The 13289-nt window shown below is 34.9% G+C and overlaps 1 protein-coding gene across 2 annotated transcripts in view; it reads left to right on the forward strand.

The window, feature by feature from the left end:
* Positions 1-13289, forward strand: part of DACH1 (dachshund family transcription factor 1) — a 326763-nt gene that overhangs the window by 117058 nt on the left and 196416 nt on the right. For both annotated transcript variants that reach the window (XM_063425939.1, XM_063425940.1), the window contains exon 2: positions 13036-13151. In XM_063425939.1, the coding sequence (XP_063282009.1) occupies positions 13036-13151 (116 nt within the window). The remainder of the gene's footprint in view (positions 1-13035; positions 13152-13289) is intronic.

A 13289-nucleotide genomic window follows, 5' to 3' on the forward strand; every position in this document is an offset into this window, starting at 1 on the left:
TGGAATTGAGGAAATGAGACACACGGGTAAAGACAAGTCTTTCCAGAAGCTTTGAGGAAAAAGGGAGCAGGGATATGGGACGGTAGTTAGAGGGGGTGGATGGGTCGAGGGATGTTTTTTTTAGTATAGGTACTACAGTGGCATGTTTAAGGTCAGCAGGGACGATGCCAGAAGAGAGCGAGCAGTTGAAGATGTGTGTTAGAGAAGGCACAAGACAAGTGGAGAGAGATCTAATAAGGTGAGATGGGGCAGGATCGAGCGGGCAAGTGGTGGGGCGAGAGGAGCAAAGAAGAGCAGCCACCTCTTGGTCAGTAGCTTACTGTTTTTACAAAATGAAAATCTTTATTATGAAAGGGTTAAACCTACAGAGCTACTGCACCAGGATCACTTAATTGAGATGAACTGGTTTGTGTGGTTTTTGGAGTCTTTTAAGATGTGCAAGTTGGGTCTTCTCAACTCACCAAAAACAAAGATTATGCACTAAACTAGAAATCATGGAAAATGCATACATTTTAGGGAAAAATAAGTCTAGTGGAAATACTTAATAATAGGCTATTTTTCTAGGATATTTTCAGACTATGCTATTTTTATCCTAGTTTGCAATTCCATTGTCGGTTATCCACAATTTCCATTTTAACAAATACTGTTACCCATTGTTTATATTAATAATACTGATTAAAAAAATGTTTTCACAAACACAGGAAAAGCACAATTTTGCCAAGCAAAAACAGTTATTTAAGTCTAGAGGTGATGTGTAACCGATATTTTATGTATTTAGTAATATGGATGGATCCCCTTTCCTATTTCCAAGTTCCCCCTTTCTTTCCAACCTTGAATAGTATGTTTGACTATTCTTTATTACTTGCTGTAAAACATTCTAACTTTAATAAAAACTATTTGAAAAGAACCCTGTTGTCAATCAGTTATTAAATTATGTGACTTCTTACTATCGGACGTTGCTAGGGCACTGACATAGTAACTGGACTCCAGTTTTCATAGTGCTTGGAGTTCCTTTAAAGTGAAAGTGAGTACCATTTAAAGAGACACTTTAGGCACCCACATTTTTTTGAGAAACTGCAATGATTACATTGCAGGACTAAGACTGCCTCTAGTTGCTGTCAATCAGATAGCCACTAAAGGAACTTCCTGTGGCTAGGCTACTTCTGGTCGTCTGATGCTGGACATACTCATGCTCTGCATGAGGACATTCAGCATCAGTCAAATCTCTATGGAGAGGGCCTAATGTGAGGGAGATCAGTGCTGGAATCAGGTAAGTGTTACAAGAGTTTTTTTAACCCTTAAAGCGCCGGAGGTACAATGTTTTCTTTATGCACTTTAAAAAAAAAAAGAATAAAAAAAAAAGAATAAAAATAAAAGAATAAAAAAAAAGAGTAACTGTAAGGTACACAGGTTGAAATGGCGCTGTTGATATATAAATATCCTTCAAAAACATGCCTCCCTAACATTGCCAGCTGCCAGTGATGATTGAAGAAGGGCTTTGCCCATTTATTACTGGTAAAGTTTGGCAGTGCACAAATCTGAGGGAATAAGTTTGTATTCCTTACACTGTAGAATCCCTTTAAATAAGGAAATCGGTAAAAATATATAGATGTGAAGATTTCATAACAATGAATTACAAATGACACATGTGGCTTCAGGCTGGGCCAGGAATATGTATCAGGTCAGTCATAGGTAAAGCATGTCTAGGAATAATCCAACATCTTTTCTGTGTTCTGGAAAGCATTCCTTTATAGACGAAGCATAAGGAGCCATGTTCTGCTAGATATGTTAATTAGACATGTGTAATTCGTTTAGTTTCAAATGTACATTCGTACGTATTTCATGCCATTCGGACATTTGGATGCTTATGAATGTCCAAGGTTCTGAAGCGCCGAAGTTCTGACGTGACTGAAAAGTAGCAAAACAAAAAAGAGGGAAAGAAAATTACGTGAATGATGACAGGAATCTTGACCAATAAGCTAATTTCTTTTGTGCAATGTAATGCTTGCTTGCCCAATCCGGTTTCACTATTCCCTGTCCAATGAAATAAGCTAATTTTTGTGATTAATGTTAGAGGAAAGACAATTAATGGTGATTTTGTCACTGACATTTGGCCAATGAAGGCACACAAAGTCATTGAGGTGGGATAGTATATAAATCAGGCTGTCAGGGTGTTGGCTTGCATTCATGTGACCAGACTAGTTGTGATAGCACAAAAGACTGAGAGAGATAAATTACATTACATTTATTGTACTTGTTGCAAACTTGGGGAGCCACACTGCTTTTAAGTGTGTGTCCCATGGAGAGAGAGAGTTTTGCCTTTTTTTTCTTCTGCTGCACTGTGTACCAGCCAACTGAATGGAGAATAGATGTTTTGTCATATAAAAATTAGACACACAGGTACATTTCTAGGTTTAGCTTCCAAACACCATAACCACTACAACAAAGTATACTGGTTATGGCGCTTGGGGTTTCCCTTCAATGCAGGATAATTCTTATGTAAACAAACAAGCTGGTTAATGAAACAGATCATTTTCAGAAACATGCCGTATGTAATCCTTATTTCCAGTACAGAAATATGTGATATCATTAGTCATTGTGTACTTTATTTTAGACAATTCTTTTTGTATGTATGTATGCAGCTGGCAAATACAGAAGCAAGATGTGCACACAATATGACCTGATTTAAATGTGGGACGATTTTGTTAAGTAACATGGTACATTTATTAAAAGAGTTCACTTAATAGAGCTGATAACGTTTAGCAAATTTTGATTGCATTTGCAGCAGTTGGTGTGATAGCATCAGGTTCTTATTTGGTCGACATGGTCTAAGGCCATTAGAGGAGAAAGGGTCAGGAAAAGTTCAATTCTATTGTTTTACCATGGTTACAAAACAAAAAAATTGAAGAAATCCTGCATTTGTAACATATTGTTGCCCTGGGCTCTAGAGGTTCCATTCTTTCCCCCCTTAAATTGAACACAGAAATACAAACCTTGTGATTATCTTTAGTGTAAACAAAGGAATATCCTCTGATCACCACTAAAGTAAAACACAGATGTTCTCAGTTGACTGTTGATGTCATTAAGCTAAATGTTTATCTTTGATGTATTTGATCCCATAAGCTATTGGGGTTTCTATTTGAAACTTAGTTAACAGCAAAACAAAAAAAAACACTAAACAATACAAACAAAACTTTGTAATTGAAGTAATGGTTTCAAGATTAATTATTAAAATACAAATACAAATGTCTTAACCAACTGAACACTTTTCTAAAATAAAAAAATAGAAGTTATCTTCATTTAACTAAGGCTCTTCTAGTCAATCTATTATTAGAACAGAGAACATTGAGTAGTCTATGCCCAGGAGTGCTCCTCCTTTTTTTGGATAATATGGGAGTCGGGATGCTGTCCTGACGTTTGTGGGACCAGTCGTTTAAGGGTAGTCTCACAAGAAAAGTGTATAGTCCCAAAACACCCTCTCCCCTCCACCAACATCTGCAGCATAAAGAAATATATAAGAATAATTGTAATTCTTGCTCTAGTGGAACCTCTAAGCCAGGGGTTCTCAAGGACCCTCTACCAGTCTAGGATTTAGGGATTACCTGGGGGTGTCTAAGGTGTTTAGAAAAAAAAAAACACACCTTAGGCTATAACCTCCCCACCAACACGACTAAACGAGGAACAGAAACCCCATACTCATTGGGCTATGGAAAGTCACTGTGACTTCACAGACCACCCCACTGTAACACTTCAGTTCACCCTAGCCCACTGACTCTAGTGTTTACCATATAAACGTTGTGGTAACACAGTTTAATCCACTGCAATTTTCTTGCATGTGGATGCCTATTGTTTATTAAAACTTAGTCAGCCCGGACTAACAAGCATCCTACCCCACATAAATTCTAAAAAGTGTACTCTGTACGTAAAGCTACCCAACTATCATACTATGTCATTTCTTGCATTTTCGTACCTCTCCTCATAACTACTTATAATTAACACTAGTATTCATGTCATCATACAAAAAAATGAAATGTGCATTGTGTTCCCATATCATGCTTTACTGAATCGTTGTTCGTTGTTATATGGTGAGTACATGCTGTTGGGACATGACAAACGCATATTTAGCTGCTTTTTCTTTATACACTTAAAAAAAAAGAATAAAAAAAAAGAATTAAAAAAAAAGAATAAAAAAAAGAGTAACTGTAAGGTACACAGGTTGAAATGGCGCTGTTGATATATAAATATCCTTCAAAAACATGCCCCCCTAACATTGCCAGCTGCCAGTGATGATTGCAGAAGGGCTTTGCCCATTTATTACTGGTAAAGTTTGGCAGTGCACAAACCTTCTCACCTAAAATAAGAGGAATGTAGTGGCTTCATTGATGCCAATAATATATAACTATTCATATAGTATATGGACTTTTTTTTTTTATTTCACTTTTATTTTTTGAATGGAGAAATGAAAAGATCCAAAAGATCATTCGGCATAATTTATTTACAGTTTTTTCTCTCAGTCTAATACATTCCGTTTTTTTGTAAGACTCACTGCAAAAGCTTTGGGTAACAGGAACTTATATGCATAGTAAGGTATTACATGCTATTTGCTTACAGCGTACTTGAATGGGATCATAATGACCTTTAATGTCAAAACTGACATTGAGAAAATTAATAATATCTTTACTGGTGGAAAGTGTAAAATGTAAATGAACATGATTATTATTCAAATAGGTCACAAAGCAATCAACATCTTGTCTACTTTGTTAAATAATTATAATTTTATAATTTTATCTGGATAGTACAGGTATTAATATATTGACTGATGGAATAAGTTACTATCTTTAAAGATGGAGGCAGCCTTTCATCAATGTAAAACATGGCCAGAAGAGGTGGCAAATTTTACCTTGTGGTTGTTCCACACTTGAGGAGATCAAAGCACCGAAAAATCTAAGCAGCTATACAAATTTTTTAAAGGTTGTTGAAGTGTCTTGTTTCCTCCTTATGATATGTTTGTATAATATGTTTTTATTATCTCTTGTATAGCGTGTTTGTATTGCAGGTTTTATTGATGTGTTTAAAAAAACAATATAATTCTACCTATATAGGTTTCATACCGAAATGCAAAACCAGAGACAACAGGTCTTCATAGTAAATTCAAATATGCATATTAGGCAAATTATGCAAAGACGCTTTTCTCAGTTATATGACTCTAAATACTGGGCAAAAAAAATAATCCTATTTTCTTAGTTGTTTTAATAAAATGTGCATGTAAACTATGTAGTGCACAACTTTTCAGCTTACATCCTTTATCAGGCTCTGATAAACCTTTCTTTGTTTCCCTATCTACCTACCTCCCCCACCCTCTCCCATGTCCCCTTCCAATCTATTAATCCATATTACCATCCCTGGACCTTCCCACAAAGGGAGCCAGAATGTTTTAAAGGAACACTAACTATAGTGTTAGTAATGCAAAACTGTATTCTTAACACTATAATGTCCCTCTGCCTTTGAAGCTCCCCATTTACCCACCCACACACATGAAAGGGTCTTTCCTGGACCTTTGCACTGGCTTGGGCTCCTCCTCCGTCGATGTCATGGTGATCTGGAAACCTAGCGCACATGCGAGGCAGGCTCCAAACACGCATTAGGCCTTCCCCATAGTTAATCATTGTATCAATGCTTTCCTATAGGGTAGATACTGGATATCCTCATGCAAAGTGTGAGGATGTCCAATGTTATTTTCACAGAGTTAAACTCCATGAAACAACAGGAAGCACCTCTAGTGGCTGTCTGGTAGACAGCTACTAGAGTCAGGCTTAACCCTGCATTTTCTCTAAACCTGCAGTGTTTTTTTCTGGCAAGGTTAAGGGTACAGGGCAGTGCACCCAAACCACTTTTATGAGATGAAGAGGTCTGAGTGCCTATAGTGTCCCTTTAAGAAAAATCAGGTTGCTCCAGAGTTACTAATAATTCTCTCTCTCTTTTTCTTTTTCACTACTTTTTACTTCACATACCCTTCTCCTTTTCTCTTTCTCTTTTTTCTTTTCCCACAAAATATTATGACAAGCAACCATAAAAGATTCTAGGTGTGACCCCTTGGCTGTGCAATATAGGTTTACACTAGGATTTTTAAATATTGAACATCTTGTAATGATTTTCTAGGTGCAAAGAATGTGTACTCATTTTCTCTTAAATCATGAGTCATTTAAGCATATTGTAACAGATTATTATTATTATTATTATTATTATTATTATTTAAAGTTGACTCCACTTTATCTAAGGTTACTACATGTTAGGTTAAGACCAAGGACGTGCTTAGTGTAATATAAAGGGAATTAACTGTCTATTGCTCCTTAAGAGATTAAGAGTACATTATAGCATCACCACAATATGCACTCATAATATAATAAAATGTATAATATATACAACAGCAACTTACCTCTGTCATCAACGTGTTGTAATGTTTATTAAATGTATTTTTGTGTATTGTAATTTTTAGAGTATATATTTTGATTTCAGATTAATTTGAAGAATGTAAGTCATTTTGACATGTAAAATGTTTGTTTTTCTTTTAAGTTTGTTTTCACAGTTTATTCCTGCCCTACTTCTATTACAGTCTATTTTCTTCAATATGATTTATCATCGCAAATCAAAGCTTAGTAACCTTCATAGCTGCACTATTTTAGGATGTAGGATGTCGCTGAACCAAAGCACATTGAAATGCCCATGACATTCTTCCATCATGCTGTATGAATCAAAATGGTTATTATTGGAATCAAGGAAAAGAACACCATAAAAATGTAATCACTGGAATATTACATGTATTAGTCTTCCTATGACATGGTGTGCTAAATTTGCAGCTTAAATCTGTGTTGTATTTATCATGTTGTACAGCTACTCATGTGCATCAACAGATTCAAAAAGCAGATTAAAAATAACATCATTTTATAACTGTTAGACATATCTTCAGTGTACATTCTGCAAACCTATTGGAGTTTTGTTTCAGGGCTTAGTATTTATTTGCTAATTTGTGCATTTATTATTATGGTATGTTTGTTATTGCTTAACATCTTGACTAAGTGAATCGTGTATACACAAGTTCAAAGGTATGCTTCTATAACATGGAATCTTGTACACATGATTTGCATTATTGCAAATGAAATTCATTTATTGGAAAAAAAATGATTCGCACATTATGCTATAAATACAGTCGGAGAGCTCACAGTGCAGCGGCACAGGAGCCACATCGCTACAGGCCTCTGAATGCTGAATACAGAGACTAGCATCCTGTATACAGCTCTGCTTAAGCCTACCCTTCAGTTCAACTCTTCCTCTTTATTTTAAATCTACATTGTTGCACCCATTGCGTCAGCAATGTGCTGCACCCTCGCCTCATCACTTCACTCTATTATGGCCAGCCCCCCTCTCTTCACGACCACTCCATCAAAACAGAGGAGGAGCTGGAAAGTGAAAAGAGAAGAGGGTGAGCGATGCAACAGCTGTCATGCTGGTGAACTAAAGCAAATAATGGGCACCTGAAATCTTTTCGTCCCTAATTCCAATATGTGTGTCTGTGAGTGTTTTGAATGTATGTATATCTCTGAATTAATGCATCTGTGGATGTGTGCCTTTCTGTGCTAGTATGTCTGTATGAGTTTGTACTTGTCTGATATTGAGTGTGTCAATGTGTGAGTCTACAAATGTGTATAAATGCATGTCTGTGTAGGGGCTAAATTGGGACCCTTGAATTTTATTTATTGATTGCTGTAATTTAAGATAATGTTATTCAATGTTGTATACATACACACTGTTGTAAATACTGTGTGGCCCTGGCACTGGGCTAGAAATCCTACTCACAAAATGAGCATTGGAATTAGGAGTATCCGCAAGTGTCTGGGCTCCACAGTGCTGTATACAGAAATATAATCCATATATTAAATGTGCATATACCAGTTTGTATCTGTGTGACTTTGTGCCTGATTTCCTATCAGTACCTTATTTATTCAGTAATCCTGTGTTTTTTGTTTTTTTTTCTTTAATTTTTCCAACAAAAATATTTGTTTCCGTTAAATAATGTGCTATCTATGAAGACTGGAGACTGAAAAAAAAAATTAAAATAACAAATTAAACATTACTTTACAGGACACACAAAATACTTGGATTCTAATGGTGCATTTTTTCAAACCACTAGGTAGTAAAGGGGTTTATAAGTAAAATAAACTTTAGTAGAAAATGTAGAATATATGAATTGTGAAGCAAAACAACATTACTGGGATGTAATTAGAGCTGGAAAAACATTTTATCCACTCCAGAACTTTTCCTTATATGGTCCCACTGCCCCCATTTTTGCAGCAATTCCGACAGCAACTTTCAACTTAGCAGCATTAGCACAGAACTCATTTTCTATTATCTGCTGTGATTTACTTTAGCGGAGGGATGGAACCTGACAAAAATAATCATAAATATAAAAATATATTTTTTTTCAACAATGTTTAGAACAGAAGTCAAGATATATTTAATAAGCAAAAATATGCTATAAATTCATAAGCCCTACTTTAGTGTTATTGCAGAAATGTTCCATTGATTCCTCCGAGAGCTGGTTCATACAAGATCTCAGTTTCCTTGTATGAAACAGGCTTGTGGTGGCCTCTGCTACAAAAGCGAGTGCCTTTCGGCAGCATAATGCATATATGTTATGTCTGAGTATGATACATTTTACTTTAATATTACTCTAAACCTGAACGAATGATGATGACTTTATTACAATAAGAGAAGAAAACCTACCCTTGGTGCAAATCATCTATCAAAAAAGCATATGGGCATTTTTATTTTATTCTTCTAGTGATGGGTGAAAATACTTTGATGCATATTTAGATCAATTTTGCCGTCACACTGTATAAATCTCCAGTGATACCCATTGTTACTTTTGACTTTTTGTTCAGTTATTTAAGTAATAGGATTGTGGACATTCTTAATTATGTCATGTGCAAGTCTGTTCCTCCAGGGCTCTATAGGACACCCTTACATGAATAGAGAACATTTCATTTAAATGGCTCAGTGACTGTGACTGATTTATGTATGATTAATTTCAATGAGAATTTATTTCACAGGGTCCAGTGAAATACAATTTTCCATCAAAACTGTACATTTCAAATTAAATTTGTCAACCGCAGGCAGGGTATTCAGGCATGGGCAGTACAGAATGTCTGGTTTAAAAGCAGCATGTTGGCGCACTAAGCTTGTTATATTATGGTTATGTGTGAATTTATATGATGACATGCAACACACATAAGCATGTTTCAAACACAGAATATATGGCACAAAATATGAGCAAAACCACTGTACTTTTCATTATTTGTTATGTTAGCACATAACAATATAAACACAATAGGGGCTGAAAATAGATTTTGGAATTTGACAAATAGATTATTAAACATGGCAGGTGCATCAATGTACATTAAAAAATGTATATTTTGATACTCATCTACTATGTTCGGGATGTACAAATCGTCATACTTTTGCCAAGAATTATTTTAATGTTTAGGAAGTATGTCAGTAACCCTACACTTAATAATGCCTAAACAATTACGGGACACTTCTCTCAAATACGAGCTAATAACACAAAAAAGTGACTCACTAAGAGTTATAGAGTATATTGTATTAATATACCTTTGATATATTTTCTTTATTCATCTGTTCTGTAAAAGCTTATGATAGTTGTCACGTTAAAAAATCCTGTTTAGAAGAGATACTTTAAAGTGTACTATAGGATATCTCATGGATATACCGTATATACTCGAATATAAGCCGAGTTTTTCAGCACATTTTTTGGCTTATACTCGAGTCAGTGTCTGTATTACTGAACTGCCAATGCCACTGGAACACCAGGGAAGGAGAGCATGTATCAAGCAGGGAGGGGGGACGAAAAAAATAAATATAATAATAAAATATTAAAAATAATAATAATTTAAAAAAAATAACAATATAACAAAAAAATTAAAATAATAATTAATAAAATAAATAATAATAGAACAAAAAAAGATTAAAATAAAAATTAATAAAATAACAATAATCAAAATGCCCACCCCCCACCAACACATACACAAACACACACTGCATCACACACACTCACACTTCATTCATACACACACACTGCACTCACACACACACACTGCATTCATACACACACTGCACTCATACACACACACACTGCACTCATACACACACTGCACTCATACACACACTGCATTCATACACACACTGCACTCATACACACACTGCACTCATACACACACCCTGCACTCATATACACACACTGCACTCATACACACACACTGCACTCATACACACACACTGCACACATACACACACACTGCACTCATACGCACACACTGCATTCATACACACACACTGCATTCATTATATACACACGCTGTAAATAAATATTCAATTAATATAAATTTTAGGATCTAATTTTATTTAGAAATTTACCAGTAGCTGCTGCATTTCCCACCCTAGTCTTATACTCGAGTCAATAAGTTTTCCCAGGTTTTTGGGGTAAAATTAGGGGCCTCGGCTTATATTCGGGTCGGCTTATACTCGAGTATATACATTATACCCTTCTGCTAAGGGATTTCATCATCATTTGATATCACATACAATAGACTGCCATTTCAGTATTTTTCCTGTTAAGGGTTTTGAATAACATAAAATAAAACAGTATTAAGAGACCAAGTGAATTTATACTGTTGTACACTCAAGTCAAAGTGTACTTATTATATTGACAGTTTAATCTCCACATTACAAGACTTTCATGGCCATACATTCCTGTTATAGTAATTAAGTTGTTTTGTTCAAATTCCTTTTTTTTTTTCCACAACTTAAATCCCTTATTTTTATGAGCCCATTTTGTCTGTAGAAGCTATTGCTGTTCTATCTGATGGTATCTAATTTAGTTGAATCTGTAGATTGTTTTCTGACAGCTACAGATCAATAGAATAAGCATTCTCAAAACAAGAAATGTATTGCAGTTTTCTATTATTCTAGACCAATACGAAAGGATTCCATATAGATGTGTATTACAGAATACTGGCTGGATAAAAATAATATTCTAAGACTATAACAACCATAAACTTAGAATTACAAGGGGATATTGAATATACACGTATGTGCATTGTTTTGGATTAGTTAAGTATATATAAAGCAATTACATGTCATTACTTTGCCAGACTTTATTGACTCTCATCATTAAAATGAGTACCATTTGCAGATTATATATTTTAAATTTTTTATCTACTACCAAATATAGACTTCTATACTCAGAACGCCTCTACTCAATATTCGGCAGTAGTGTGGTTATGGTGCAAGCATCTTAAATTGACTCTGAGCTATTTAATGCGTCTCGAACATTTGTCTCTACTGTTTTTTCAAGGATTCATATGGTAGGGGCGTATGCTTATTCCACGTGCAGACATATTACAATAGGTGTAGATTCCCAGTATAGGTCTATTGAGAATGTGACATGAAAAGACAATCTAGCTACAAGAAATGTAACTGTTTTGGTGGCTGTTTCTGAGTTATTGGTCCTGTCCTTGCTTTTTGAGGGAAACTATTAGTTTAAATAACACTTATTGCCAATTGCTGGCTGGTGAAATACTTTAAGAGCTGGTATTATATGTTTGTGGTGTCATGGGATTATCATAATTATTGCAGAGTGATTTAACATTTTGGCTATTTGTTCAGAAAATATTGATGAAGACTGATGTAAGTATAATGTCAAGGATCTTTGTGGAATGTTATGATAGATTTCAATTCATTGTTTTCCCTGTAACGTGAATCTAACACCTTTCTTTCTCTCTGAAACATTACTGTTGTATGACACATGTATGCGTTTGCTAGAATTGCATTCGGGATTAGAGGCTAGACGAATACATTCTGGAAATGAACCAAGTGGGTTTTTCCAGAACTTAATGCCAGCACCTTGTAGAAAATCACACTAGGAAAACACAATACCCTTGTTTCCTAGTATGAGAAGGTACTTGAAACTTTGCACCCATTTTTTTTTAAGTAAATATTATTATATTATATAAATTGCAATGGTGAATGTCCCATCATATCATTATTATATGAAATAAATTGCGAATAAAAATATCCCAATCCTATGCAAATTTATAATTGATTCATTTCTGTAAATGGGTAGGATTACTTTATTTGCAGAATAATTACAACACCGATTTTATGATAAATTCAATCTAGAAAATCCTGACTTCAATCAATTATGTTACATTAATCTTTGTTGTGTTAAAAATAATAATTGTGGCATTGACCATCATGGAAAACATGTAGTTTCATCTTAAAGAAAAAAGGGTTAAATGATAACTTGCCTAATCTTCAAATGACAAAAAATAAAGAAATACTAAGACCTTTTCACACATTAGATATGTATTGTCATTTATCATCTAGATATCAGGCTAGCAGTGCAAAGTAATAAAACATATCATCGAAAATGTGCTATAGGTCTGAATCACTCTTTCATTCCACCTCCCAGCTAACTGTAGTATTAAATCAAACAACCAGAACATTTCCTTAGGCAGCCATTGCCTTTTAATTTCCTGAAGAACCTTAAAATATCATTCATTACAAGTACTACACATATTTGGTTTTTAAAAGTCTCATAAATCAATAGCAGGCTGACTGTAATAATTATTACAAGTTAGTGCATAATTTTCATGCTGAAGGCTGCATGCAGAACTTTAGCATATGCAAACGAGGCAATTCAAACTGTGTATAGATATTAATATGAAGAAGCAGGTAACGAGGTACAGGCTATGAATTATGCATCAAGAGCGGCTGATCTTCAATGAGGAAAATGAATTCAGCACGTAATCTAATTAGTGATGGAAGTCTATTACATCTAACTGCAAAAGCAACCGTCCTTGAAACAAATTTATTTACAGTCCATGTTACTACTTGGAACAACTTCCAAATGATATCTAAGTCAGTGGCTTTGGTTTAAAATATGGTTTTTTTTTTTTCCAGCTCCAGACCTGGCAGGCCTCCGAAAAGAACTCAGAGTGTCACCTCACCAGATAATCCGCATATCATGCCACATACTGTGCCTGGTCTCATGTCTCCAGGAATGATCCCACCCACAGGTAATATTCTTCTCTCTATAAGCCATAAATTGGCCATATCTCATGATCAAACAAACCCACCTGAAGAGACTTGACCTTTTTTTTTTTATCAGTTCTACAAAACATTTTATATGTATTATTTATTTAGGTGTCAGAATC

Source organism: Pelobates fuscus, chromosome 1 (genome assembly GCF_036172605.1).
Source record: "Pelobates fuscus isolate aPelFus1 chromosome 1, aPelFus1.pri, whole genome shotgun sequence".
Classification (NCBI taxonomy): Eukaryota; Metazoa; Chordata; class Amphibia; order Anura; family Pelobatidae; genus Pelobates; species Pelobates fuscus.